Genomic DNA, 14,083 nt, shown 5'->3' with positions numbered 1-14,083 from the left:
TTGCATTATACCCTCAATGTCCATCCACGTTGTCACAAATGGCTGGATTTCATCGTTTCTTATGGCTGAGTAGTATTCCATTGTGTATATATATTGTGATATTATTCTTTAGGTATCTTCTGCATCTCGCCTTTTTGCTCACCATTGTTTTTGAAACATATTTGTGTTGATATATTAGCTGAAGCTCATCTACTTTAAGTGCTATATAGTTCACGTTTTACTTACATAAAAATATATATTTTACACTTAAAGAATCAAACAACCAAGCAATACCAGGCTCACATTCTTCCTTGGAACAACTGGCTTGAGATGTGTAGCAGTGCTTCTGTTTAGCTAGGGCATGTGACCTTCAACTGAACACAATCACAGCAACCAGATGGGTGTTTAACAAGGGCAAGAGTCCTGGGTCTGGGCCCCTTCTAGCCCTCCTCTGACTGTGACCCTCCCCATATGGCCAGGAGACTGCTGTGCCAAGGGGATGCACCCGGAACTCTTTCAGACCATACTTCAGGGTACCTAGGACAGAGCAATTCCCTGCCCAAAAAGGCCTGAGCCCCTTCCTTCTCTGCTTGAGCTCTGCAGCATTTCAGTTTGTGACTCACTTCTCATTTTAAATCTATGGAAATTTCTCGAGTTTTAAATGGCAATCAGGTTGCTTTAAATTGCATTTCTCTTATTATAACCAAGTTTTAATCTTTCACATATTAATTTTCTTATGTGTAAATCTGTGTGTCTGGTTTTGTGTATTTGTTATTATATTAAAAAAATATTTGTAGGAATTCCTCTACTTATGGAATAGAATACAAGTATGACCAGGAGCACCATTCCAGTCTACCCAAAGTCAAGTCTTAAGGATCCTGGACAACCCAGGGAATTCCAATCCAGGCTGTAATTCCATGCAAGAGTTGGTCCCATCTGACTCATCCTCACTCCGAGAGTGTAACCCTTTAGGGACCGGCCTTTTGGAGAAGGGCCTCCTTGGGACTCCCCAGCTTGTTCAGTCCATGGGTATTGGTTTCTTTTCCTCTCACGAGAGGCTGTCCAAGGACAGTGTCAATATTCCAGGACTGACAAATGCCCCCAAGGCTAAAGCTCCCTCCCTGCTTATTTGCCTCTCTGGCTTGGGAATTCACACACATATATTCATATATGTATATATATGCACACACATATATATATACCTATATGTGTGTATGTGTGTGTGTGTATTTTTTTCACTCCATGACCATGAATAATATTTATGGGGTAAATACAACATAGGACTCCTAGAAGAGTTGTTGATAATTTTACAGACTTTGCACTTTAAAATGATTGCAAGAGTTAGTCTTACTAGATGATTCTCTGATGGATCAGAAAATAATTTCCATGGGTAGCAAAGCAATCTTGTGCTGGCCTACTTCTTTTAAAAATTGTTCTTGAATTGACATAATACTACCTTGGATAAACTGCATATGTATTCTCCTACCACCACCAATTTTGAGAGTAGAAATATAGGTGTTCAAGTAAATGAAGAAGATATGGCCATACTATTTAATTTGTGAAAAAATGACTCAAGAGCAACTATTTTAAAATCATCTATCACTTTTAGAAGACATTCTTCTTTAACATATAAATGACTTATGGAAGGTATTTCATAAGACCCCTTGAAAATATTTTCAATTATTTTGGTCATATTCTACATGGCACTTGGGGAGCCTGACTTTTTGTCTGCGTAAAGCAAACACAAATGAGAACATAAATATTTTTAGAACCCTGGCATTCACTGGGTGGGGAGAAGAAGAACCAGTGAATATGAGGTGCCTCCTGCTAACCTCAGGCACAGGGTCACAGCTGCAGCTTTAGTGACACCAAAATGGTAAGATGGTCTCCGAGAAAAAGCAACCACAACAACATCTACAAAAACCCAAGTAACTTCCCCTCAAATAAAACAATGATAAAACCACATGGCTAAGATGCATTTTTGGACATGGTTTAAATAGTAACTGTTAATCTCATGACTTGATTATCTAATACTATTCATACTTAGGAGAAAAAGAAAACTCTTATAAATAAGCTGAAAAATCTACTTTCAGGCAAATACGTAACTGAGGGAAAGTAAGCAACAGAAAACTTCACAAGCCTACAATAACTTCAAAACTAAAAAGCACACGTCTTGCTGTATTCAAATTATAATAGCTACACCTTTGATCTGCTATATTCAAAGCTATGCTATGCACAATTACTTCCATACTAACAACTTACATTTTTTTAACCTATATTACATACTGTGTTAGTGTAGAATTAAAAATTAAAATTATAGAGAGAATGGAAGTAAGGAAAACTAAGAACAAGGCCGTTCAAAATGTTGGGAAAAGCAAGATGAAATAAAAAACAAAAGATGAAGCTAGTTTTTAAATAGGTGTCTATGGCATTAGGAAGCAAAATTACCTGAGTACACGAGCAGACAACTGCTCTAGCAGTAGCGATTAAAATATATTTGTAGGACGAGGGAAACAGAAGGGTGAGCTGAGAAGATGAAAGGTGATGGTAGCAGTAAATATCAGAGATGTTATAAAATTAACATCCATTTTAGGACTTAGGGAGTAAAAAGGAGAAAAAAGGAGACATTCCAAAAGTTAGGAGACTTCTCTGCTTAGATTCCATAGCCCTTTCTTTATTACAGCATATAAGAACCTCACCTCAATCCACTTTTCCTGCCCTGTTTTCGCCATTCCTCCCCAGCAGGTTATCTCTAAACTACACATAAAAGTTTTTGCCATCCCTCAAATTACCAAGCCTTTTATTCCACGTTGTTCGTTTCCTTTGCCTGAAATACTCTTTCCTCTTTTCTCCACTTAGCAAAAATGATCCTTTAAGATCCAGCTCAAGTGTAACTTTTCAGGCTCCCTGACATCTGGTTGGTTCCTCTTCTGTGCTCTTCTAACTTGTGTGTGAATCTTTCTTAGAGCACACACTTCATTGTCCTGCAATAATCTGTACATGCCTAGGTCCTGCTAAGGAGCTCCCCACCACAGCCTGCCAGCAGTGGCCTTCTAACTGGTATCATTGTACCCCTTTTAAGTGTTTCTCCCTGCAGGCTCTACAGTGGTCTTCCCAAAATGCTACTGTATCATATTACTCCTGCTTAAAACATTTTAATGGCTCCTTAGGCTAAGAGACAGAAACAATATTATGGTCACATTTATACCCCAAGGATCATGGCAAAGAACCTTAACAAGGGCTTAAAATGGAATAAATTTGGACAGAAAAGTAAGAGGAACCTAGTATCATTCTACACTAAGAATACAGGTTTCACCCAGTAAAACATATTTAATAACATAATGGAGAAAACTGTAACGGAAAAAAAACCCACAGAGAAAGTTCTAGATTAGAATGATAATTACTGAGTTATCACCCTAAACTTGCCACTTATCCTCAATGGCACCACACACAGTCGTTCAAGAAGGGAACAACAGAGAATTAAAAGAAGTATTGCATAATGTGTCGTCTTTTCTTCACTAGACTGTTTTATAACTTAGTTTGCAAATCTTGGAGATTCAATGAATGGCTAAAAAAAATTTCTTCCAGTAAGTGGTAGAAATTGACAGGCTACTTGGATTTTGCTGTCATTTAATTAACCTAGAGAGTATAGGAATGTTGAACATGAGAGGTTCTAAGCTTCCTAATTTTACAGAATCTTGTGGTATACACTTAAGCATTCAGGTCGATACTGAGAATACAGGCAAGCAAGCATCAAAATGTCATGAAATAGCCTAAATACAAAACAGATCATAACTCAAAATCCTATTTGTCTCTGACACCAAAAAATAAGACCTTTATAATTATTTTCAAATTTTTTTGTGATTCTAATAAACCTAAAACTAAAGAGTTAGATATGTGACCTTTTACATTTTAAGAGCTTATGTGAAGAAAGGATTAAAGTACAAAAATTTTAACTTTATCCTATGCAAAATGAATTATACTTCATAAAGGTTTTCTTTGACTCACAGACATGAAAATCCCAAACGACTCACAGAACGAGCTGGGACCTACCGTGCTGCTCGTGAGTCTGTTTGCATAGGCTGTGATGACACCGCATTTGCTCCCGGTAAACAGCTGGCAACTGTCAGGTACCCAAGCACAACTAGTCACCTTTGGGAAAGGACAAATCAAAGGTTATCATGTTTAAAAAGCATGAGAAATGCTTCTATTTCTCTGACAACTATTTGAAAAACATACGACCACAAAATTTAAGGTAAACATTTGACTTGACATGACAAGGTTGGCGCAAGATATAATAATACAGTACTCTGTAACTTGAAGCCAGCTGTCTAAAAGCTGTTTCCAAATTAAAATATATTACAATGTATTGTCTATGATTTTACATTTTTCTGTATATATATATACACACACACAAACACACATACACTTGTGGCCATTTGTTTCTCAGAAATTTAAACAAAATGATCCACAATGCCCTAGATCCAAGTTTGAGTGTGTGTGTGACATATGTATGTGTGTGTGTTTCACACACTTACCTGATTTTTACTTTTATTTCTTTTTCTGTTTTTGGTGCGGAAACGGTACATATAAGTAGAAGTATTGCTTCTAACATTTCTAAAGATTGTTAAATAGGAGAAAAAGGAAAGATAAATGTGGAGGAAAAAATCTGGGATTATTCCTTTGGGATTATAAACCCTTCAGTCCTAACCATGGAGGCACTATTCAAGGTCAGCTCAACTCTGCTTGGCCTGACAAGTGCTCCTCTGGGCACTAGCTGACCCCCAGCACTATGTCCACAGCAGCTGTCCCCAACTGCTCTGCTCCCATGCACGCTTCTCCAGCCCCACCTCTCCCACAGTCGGTAAAACCCTCACACTTCACAAAGAAGATGGAGGTCATTAGCCGCAGACTTCATCCTTTTCCCTCCTTTGTGCCTCAAAATGTCTCAGTGTCTTCTGATTTAGAGGAGAAAGCCTCTCTGTTTTTAAGGCCAGCCCCACCCATCCCATCCCCAATGTTCCTCTGAATCTTTGTCCTCTCTCTCTCTGAGAATTTCAAACTGTCTTTTACTGGCTTCTTCTCCTGGACCTACAAATGTGTTCAAGTGTCTGCTATCTTAAAAAATGACTTTCTTTGACCCTAGCTCTTCTTAACTCTCTATATATCATCAGAGTCCATTAGATCCAATTCTATTTTTTGAGTTTCTTTCTTGAGTAGTTCTATGTTTAAGGATTGATATTTCATAACTTTTATTTTTTCTTAGAAGTCTCCCAAAGAACAAAAAAAAAATGTACTTTTTTTTTTTTGTGAGGAAGATCAGCCCTGAGCTAACATCCAATGCCAATCCTCCTCTTTTTTTGCTGAGGAATATTGGCCCTGGGCTAACATCTGTGCCCATATTCCTCTACTTTATATGGGACACCACCACAGCGTGGCCCGACAAGCAGTGCGTCGGTGCGCACCAGGATCCGAACTGGCGAACCCCAGGCTGCCAAAGCAGAGCGCGTGCACTTAACCGCTGTGCCACCGGGCTGGCCCCTGTACTTATTTTTTATATATAGAACAAAACTCATTCTGTCTTGCAATTACCATATGGGTCTACTGAACTATTTTTTTTAATTTTTTTATTTTTTTATTGATGTTTTAATGGTTTTTAACATTGTGAAATTTTGGGTTGTACATTTTTGTTTGTCCATCACCTTATATATGACTCCCTTCATCCCTTGTGCCCACCCCCCACCCCCACTGCCCCTGGTAACCACAGTACAGTTTTCTCTGTCCATGTGTTGGTTTATATTCCACATACGAGTGAGATCATACAGTGTTTGTCTTTCTCTTTCTGGCTTATTTCACTTAACATAATACGCTCCAGGCCCATCCATGTTGTTGCAAATGGGACGATTTTATCTTTTTTTATGGCTGAGTAGTATTCCATTGTATATATATACCACATTTTCTTAATCCAATCGTCAGTCGAGGGACACTTAGGTTGCTTCCACTTCTTGGCTATGGTGAATAATGCTGCAATGAACATAGGGGTGCATAAGCCTCTTTGGATTGTTGATTTCAGGTGCGTTGGATAGATTCCCAGTAGTGGGATGGCTGGGTCATAGGGCATCTCTATTTTTAATTCTTTGAGGAATCTTCCATACCATTTTCCATAGAGGCTGCACCAGTTTGCATTCCCACCAGCTGTGTATGAGGGTTCCTGTTTCTCCACATCCTCTCCAACACTTGTTGTTTTTTGTCTTGGTGATTATAGCCATTCTAACGGGCGTGAGGTGGTATCTTAGTGTGGTTTTGATTTGCATTTCCCTGATGATTAGTGATGTTGAACATCTGTTCATGTGCCTATTGGCCATCTGTATATCTTCCTTGGAGAAGTGTCTGTTCATTTCCTCTGCCCACTTTTTGGTCAGGTTGTTTGTTTTTTTTTAGTTCAGTTGTGTGAGTTCTTTATATATTATGGAGATCAACCCCTTGTCAGATGTATGTTTTGCAAATATTCTCTCCCAGTTGGTTGGTTGTCTGTTCATCTTGATTCTGGTTTCATTTGTCTTATAAAAGCTCTTTAATCTGATAAAGTCCCACTTGTTTATTTTTTCTTTAGTTTCCCTAGTCTGGGTAGGTATGTCATCCGAGAAGTTTCCTTTAAAACCAATGTCAAATAGTGTGTTGCCTATATTTTCTTCTATGAGTTTTATAGTTTCAGGTCTCACCTTCAGGTCTTTGATCCATTTTGAGTTAATTTTTGTGAATGGCGATAGCAGATGGTCCACTTTCATTCTTTTGCATGTGGCTGTCCAGTTTTCCCAACACCATTTATTGAAGAGACTTTCCTTTCTCCATTGCATGTTCTTAGCACCTTTGTTGAAAATTAGCTGTCCGTATATGTGTGGTTTTATTTCTGGGCTTTCAATTCTGTCCCATTGATCTGTGTGTCTGTTTTGTACCAGTACCATGCTGTTTTGATTACTATTGCTTTGTAGTATGTTTTGAAGTCAGGGATTGTGATCCCTCCTGCTTTGTTCTTTTTTCTTAGGATTTCTTTAGCTATTTGGGGTCTTTTGTTGCCCCATATAAATTTTAGTATTCCTTTTTCTATTTCTGTGAAGAATGTCATTGGGATTCTGATTGGGATTGCATTGAATCTGTAGATTGCTTTAGGTAATATAGACATTTTAACTATGTTTATTCTTCCAATCCAGGTGCATGGGATATCTTTCCATTTCTTTATGTCATCATGGATTTCTTTCAATAATGTCTTGTAGTTCTCATGGTACAGGTCCTTCACCTCCTTGGTAAGATTTATTCCTGGGTATTTTATTCTTTTTGATGCAATTGTAAATGGTATTATCTTTTTGAGCTCTCTTTCTGTTAGTTCATTATTAGCATACAGAAATGCAACTGATTTTTGTAGATTGATTTTGTACCTTGCTACTTTGCTGTAGTTGTTGATTGTTTTGAATAGTTTTCCAACAGATTCTTTAGGGTTTTCTATATATACAATCATGTCATCTGCAAATAGTGAGATCAGCCCTGTGCTAACATCTGCCAATCCTCTTTTTTGGCTGAGGAAGACTGGCCCTGGGCTAACATCCGTGCCCATCTTCCTCCACTTTATATGGGACGCCGCCACAGCATGGCTTGTCAAGCGGTGCGTTGGTGCACGCCTGGGATCCGAACTGGCGAACCCCAGGCCGTGCAGCAGAGCACGCGCATTTAACTGCTTGCGCCACAGGGCGGTCCCTGAACTATTTTATAAACCTAAGTTATATTACAGGATATTAATAATCTCATTTTTCCTCTATTCTTGAAACATTTTGCTATTTCCTCATTCTAGGAATTATTTTATCACTACTCATCAATTATTCCCAACTATGCACAAACAAAACAAACAAAATAAGAAATGGAAAAATGCAGGATCTCCTGAAAGGATAATGTAATATGTGAAATAAATTTTCTTTTGGTTTTCTCATTGCATTGTCCAAAGAATATTGTCATTTTTCAAGAAAGTATAAAAGAAGACTGCAGACATCATTTCTGTAGTCTGCTTTTAGATTTCATTGAACACAGTTGGGAATTCAGAATTTTTCATTTTTTATTGATAATAGAAAAGAAAATTGACAGAGGAATATATTTCACAATTATGAGATCAATCAGGAGATGAAGACAAAGAGACAGCAGGACACTAATCTCTAATGATGATGAAATTGATCATATAAGTGAAATTGCAGAGTGTGAGTCTTCATATGATAATATCCTAGATGAATTTCCTCAAACTAAAGAACTAATTTCTAAGGATGAAAATGAAATATGGTATTCTCATCCAGTTAGTCATTTGACTGGAGGTAGTTTATCACACAGTATTTTGCTAAAAGAATCTGAACCACAGTGTTTTGCTAAAAAGATTTATGAGAGTATTCTTTCATCTTTAATGATGTTGGTGTGCCAAACTTTACATGATAGAAATCATTTTGCAATGCTTAAATTATTTTAAAATTTCAAATAAGGTTGTTTTTTACTGTTCCTTATTCTTCCTTTTGTTAGTTTACTGGTAAGCAGGTTAACAAAAGGCGATGACCCTTTTCTCAGGTATATTGAGGGCTAAGCAAACAAGTCATTGCTTTCTTTTCTTTCACTGCCAAAAATTCCCCAAAAGTAACTTACTCTATTTCTAAAGTGCTCAGGGAATGGGAATAAATGTTAGGACACATGAACATATGAATAGACAGTAAGTGTTATACAGCTAATGGAAGTCACAAAATGGTGAAAGAACTTCCCATAGAAAGACAGTCAAAGAAAGAAGGTGTAACATACAATTTAGCACCAGAAATAGTTGTGGCAGTATTGTGTGTGTGTGTGTGTGTATATATATATATATATATCGTGTTTTATAGTTTACAAAGTACTTTCACAAATATTGGAAACATTTTTAGAACAGCTTTATGAGAGAGTAGTGGGAGTACTATTTTCTCAGTTTTAAAGAGGAGGAAAGAAACTCAAGTTTGGCAAAGTTAAGTTATTTGCCAAAGGCTACCTAGAAATAACAAAGCCAGGACACTAACATAGATCACAGGGCTTTAGTTAGGCCCAATGCTCTTTCTACCACATTGCGATGCCCAAATAGTCTGTCCATTTAGGTAAAACCAGGTATAGAAGACAGTACTCTGGTTATAGAAAATGACATAGTGACAAAAGGCAAGTGAACATTGAGAAGAAAGCACTGCCGATTCTGTTCAAACACTGTGCCATTAGCTGACGCTGAGTAGGAGATTATAATACTGTCTCAATGAGATAGATACTGGGTAGAAGATAAATTCTGGGGACACAGTCAGAATGGCGGTAGTTAGGAAGTCTGTAAGCACAATGAACAAGGCATACATCTAGCATCATCAGCTTCTTGACTGGACTAATCGCAAGATATTAAAGACTAGCTGCTTTCAGTCTGACTCCTTTTTAAAGCATTATATTTAATTATTATAAAGCACTTCATAAAAAAGTTTACCTGATACTGTTGTGAACTTTGTATAAAGTTTATTGGGGGCTCGTTCTGTTTACTCTTCAACCTTAAAATGTTATCAGCATATCCCCAGCTCAGGATGGCTGACCACTGAATGTCAGTACTGTTCATGCTTCTCACACCTCAAGAAGAAAAAGAAATAAAAGTATCAGATTGCTGCTGCTCAATTGTTATTTGACAGCCCCCTAAAATGGCAGGTTAAAGGCTGAATTTACATAGCAGAACATAGTATCATTCCGGTGCAAAATCATCCTTATATCCATAACATGGGCCAATTTATGTTAGTTTTAGTCCTTTAATGCTAATGGGATTCTAAGGGTGGAACTGTATTCTTTTTCATTTGTGGTGTTTTGGTTGGGATTTATCTGACATAGAACTAATATTTCTATTAAGAAATTTTTATGAAAGACAACGATAGTCAAGCTTACTCTGTTCATGTTCTGTAACACCTTTACTTTTAAAAATAAATATGAACCAGATACTGTTTAAATAACTTTCTAGATACTCCTGCTGAAAAATCAGTATGGACAACTATTAATATAAGAAAGAGAACACTGCTAGAGTAGAAGCAACACCTACCCTGAGAGGGATAACTTAATCCCATCAACTGCAAGGATTTTGCACGGCAGAGTTTCATTTAACAAGGTTCTGTCCTTTTCTCTTCCTCACAACACAGTATTATGTCCTTTTGGGATACAGATTTGGACATTTTGACATCCCTTTTCAGTACTATTCATAATCTGTGCCTTGTTGGTATACTGAATATAGCTAATGCAGCATAAATGCTATACCTGGTACTGCCCTTGAAACTTGGAATGCTTTAAGTTCCTTAAGGAGAGAGAATGTACTTTAGTTATTCCAGTACCTAGCATAACACCCAGAATATAGAGGAATAAAACAAATAAATATTTGTTGAATGGATCAATAGCACATTGAAAATGTAATTCACAGGTTTCTTTTTGTTTCCTTGAATATAATACCAAATGTTGACATCAGCGTTGCAATAAAGGAACTGGGATATACTCACTAAATATAAGCTCCTGTAAATATAAGCTGCTAGGAAAGGAACCACATTTCACAAGTCTCAGGACCTTGCAAATTCTACCATGATGCCTGGCATGTGAGAGGTGCTCATAAACCATGTGGTCAATGAATCATGTATATTTAATAACTTTTCCCAGTTTCTCATTCCAGCAATACAAGTTGCACCATCTTTTTTTTTTTTTTTTAAAGAAAAATCAACTTCTCCTTTACCTATTAGAACAGTAGATCTTAAACAGAAGTTCACAAGAAAATTGCTTTTCAGCCTGTGTAGGCTTGGACTCAAGCTCCAGAGATTCTGATGCAGTCTCTCAAATGGGATCCAAGCAAGTATATTTTGAAAAAAAGTACCTCAGGCAATTCTGAGGTACAGTCAATTCTCAAGTAATTGGCCTATACTGGGCTTAAGATCATTAAAACCATCTCAGCTTAGTTGTTACATTTATTATGCATGTATAACTAAGCAAAACTATACAGTTATTTGATATAACAGTGCTCAACACTTTGCAGCTGTTAACACATGACCTAACTTTCATCTGCAAGCTGTACTCTCATTCATTCAAGGCCTTCATGGAATGCCTACGTGGACTGTTATGTTCCGGGGACAGTAGCGAACGCTCATAGTTCCTGGCCCCAGGATGCTTATAGTCCAATGGAAATTCATTAAGCACTTAGAATGAATAGGCACTTTGCTAATCATTCCCTACAGTATTTCATTTAATCCTTATAGTAAATTACCCTGTGAGGTAAATCCTTTTGTTATTCCCATTTTATAGATCAAAAGCCAGGATTCAGAAGGCATAATTAATTTTCTCGAGGTCACACAGCTATTAAGTAGCAGAGCTGGGATGCAAACTCAGGCGCTGTGCCTCCTGAGGCCACGGGCATAACTGTTGTATTAGTATACCACTTCCCTGGATGCACCTAGATTCTGACAAATTCCAAATACATTCTACAAGGAAATAAAGTGCAATTTGAATGAACACAGCTATTAAGGGCACACTAAGGGCTTGTGACTGTAGTGGCACAAATAAGATAGCTTGACAATTATATTTGACATATTTATAAGTCCCATCATACTAAGTGATAATACCAGCCCTTTCTCTTCTGCTCAATAGAGATAAACTTCAATCCACTCTAATTATTTTAAAGGTAAATTATTCACACATTTTGGTACCCTAAGTCTTATTAGTAGTAAATTACTTGTGACAAAGCTCACATCTAATTGCAACATACTAGTGAGAACAAACCACTGATATCACAATAATCATGATTAAACAGATTTACCTTAACCTACTACTTTACTAAACTTAGACAAGACTGAACAGTCTCTCTTATTCATTTCACAATCGAATTAAGAGAGAGTCTAAAAGCACTGTGGCCCAGCCAGCACACTTAATTTCTGCAAGTGACTGACATTTGGCACAGGTACTGGCATCCTTGTATTGTGGTGTTCTAGGTAGTGGAAGGCGTTATGGACCCCGAGGAGCATGTTGTAGAGAAAGTAAGGTTAAACGTTAACAGTGTGGAGTGCTAAGCGGCATCTAGTCCACATGCTGGCTTTCAGGCAAACCTGCACACACCTGATAGGAACAGATGAGTGCCCTCAGTCATCTGTGTTAGTGCCCAAAGCCCATGCCTAGTAAGTGGGGAGAGTTCTTCTGCATTTAGTGAAATGGTCAATTTGGAAGGGCTGAGGGATTACTCGAGTGGGAAACATTGCTAGTCTTCCAGTGTCTGGGTGACATTTAGAAATATGAAGAGGGCCGCTACAGTATGGCACTTTTCCATGTGTTGCTTTTAGTGAGTCAGTGGATGGAGAGTGAGAAAAGGATTGCTTTCCAGGCATATGTATTTTAAAACCTATTTTAAAGGCTATCACGACTTCCTTGTTTTGTTTGTTTTAATCTCATGACTATATCTTCTGAGGTACTAGATTTGCTGGTCAAATAAGTCTGTCTATTCTGGGATTCAAGAGCCTCAGAGTGTACATTTCTATAAAATTGATAATGTTTTTACCTTGTGGGCATAACAATTTATTCTTGTCTCCTTCAAACTGCTCCTCTCATTTCAAATGGAATGGCATTTAATTCCCATTTTTTTCATGTAGTATGTTTTAATTCCTACTTTGCACTATATAACCACAAATTTGAGCAGAGATTCTCACCAAGGACTCAGAAAACTTAGAAATAAAACAAAATACATTCGGATCTCACTAAAGGTATACCCAGAATGATTTTCATTATGTTTTATTTTACCTTGTTCTTTGCTGTATGTCATCAGAAGACAGAAATTTCGGGACAAACCACAGATTGTTCTGGTGGGCAGCGCCTGGAGAGAACCAAATCTTTCTCCGTGAGGCTGGCTGAAGCAGACCACAGGTACTGGAGCGCTTGGGGAACCTACATACTCCCCCCATTTTAAGCCTTTTATCCACGACAAAGGACTCTAAAACCGAGGAAAGTAAAAAGTATGATTTTATTTAAAAAGGTAGTAAATATAGAATTACTTCTAATTTAAATTTTAAACAAAGTAAGAGAAAGCAACCTGATTATAAGCCCTTTATGGGCAAGAATTATTTTATAGTTTTTTAGTTCCCCAAAGCTTTGCATATGGAAATATATGTTCCTCTGGCCGGCCCTGTGGCTTAGCGGTTAAGTGCGCACGCTCCGCTACTGGCGGCCCGGGTTCGGATCCCGGGCACGCACCGACGCACCACTTCTCTAGCCGTGCTGAGGCCGCGTCCCACATACAGCAACTAAGAAGGATGTGCAACTATGACATACAACTATCTACTGGGGCTTTGGGGAAAAAAAAAAGGAGGAGGATTGGCAATAGAAGTTAGCTCAGAGCTGATCTTCCTCAGCAAAAAGTGCAGGATTAGCATGGATGTTAGCTCAGGGCTGATCTTCCTCACACGCACAAAAATATATATATATGTTCCTCATTGCTAGACACAGTGATGAAGAAGATAGATAAAGTCTCAGTCCCTGTGGAGTTGCATTCTAGTTGGGATAAGGGAGCAGACAAATAAATAAACAAATATACATATAATATGTCAGGTGGTGAAAGTGCTATGAAGAAAAACAAAGACAAGGAAGAGGACTGAGAATGATGGAGTTGCTATCTTAGATATGGGGGTGAGGGAAGACTCTGAGGAGGTGACATCAGACTAGAGACATGAATGAAATGAGAGAGCAAATGGGGCTATATCTGGGGAGAGGTCACTCCAGGTGGAGGGAACAGTCAATGCAGAGGTCCTGAGGTGGGAATGAGGAGGTCGGTACCACATCCCCACTGCAAGCAGATAGACTGCTCCGATTCTTTATATATACCAACTAACAACAGTTAAGTAGCAATAAGCATAGTAGTAAATTAAATGGCATTTATTACTTTTCAGGGATGTACTATTAAATTATTTTGACATGTTAAAATAATAGATTCCAGTTAAAAATAATGACCCTCGTAATGACAATAATTAATGTGATTTATGAGGCTTCAAAATCTTAAGAGTTATATTGACAAGTAAACAGAAAA

General features: G+C 37.8%; 1 protein-coding gene across 1 annotated transcript in view; it reads right to left on the bottom strand.

The window, feature by feature from the left end:
* The window catches only part of LYST (lysosomal trafficking regulator), a 179,766-nt gene that overhangs the window by 11,445 nt on the left and 154,238 nt on the right, over positions 1-14,083 (bottom strand). Inside the window, exons 47-49 of the mRNA XM_058542978.1 lie at positions 12,805-12,994; positions 9,491-9,627; positions 4,033-4,131 (exon numbers count right to left, since the gene is read on the bottom strand). Coding sequence (XP_058398961.1) covers positions 4,033-4,131; positions 9,491-9,627; positions 12,805-12,994 — 426 coding nt within the window. The remainder of the gene's footprint in view (positions 1-4,032; positions 4,132-9,490; positions 9,628-12,804; positions 12,995-14,083) is intronic.

The sequence above is a fragment of the Diceros bicornis genome, chromosome 6, assembly GCF_020826845.1.
Source record: "Diceros bicornis minor isolate mBicDic1 chromosome 6, mDicBic1.mat.cur, whole genome shotgun sequence".
NCBI lineage: Eukaryota > Metazoa > Chordata > Mammalia > Perissodactyla > Rhinocerotidae > Diceros > Diceros bicornis.
This window is presented reverse-complemented; position numbering and strand designations above follow the sequence as displayed.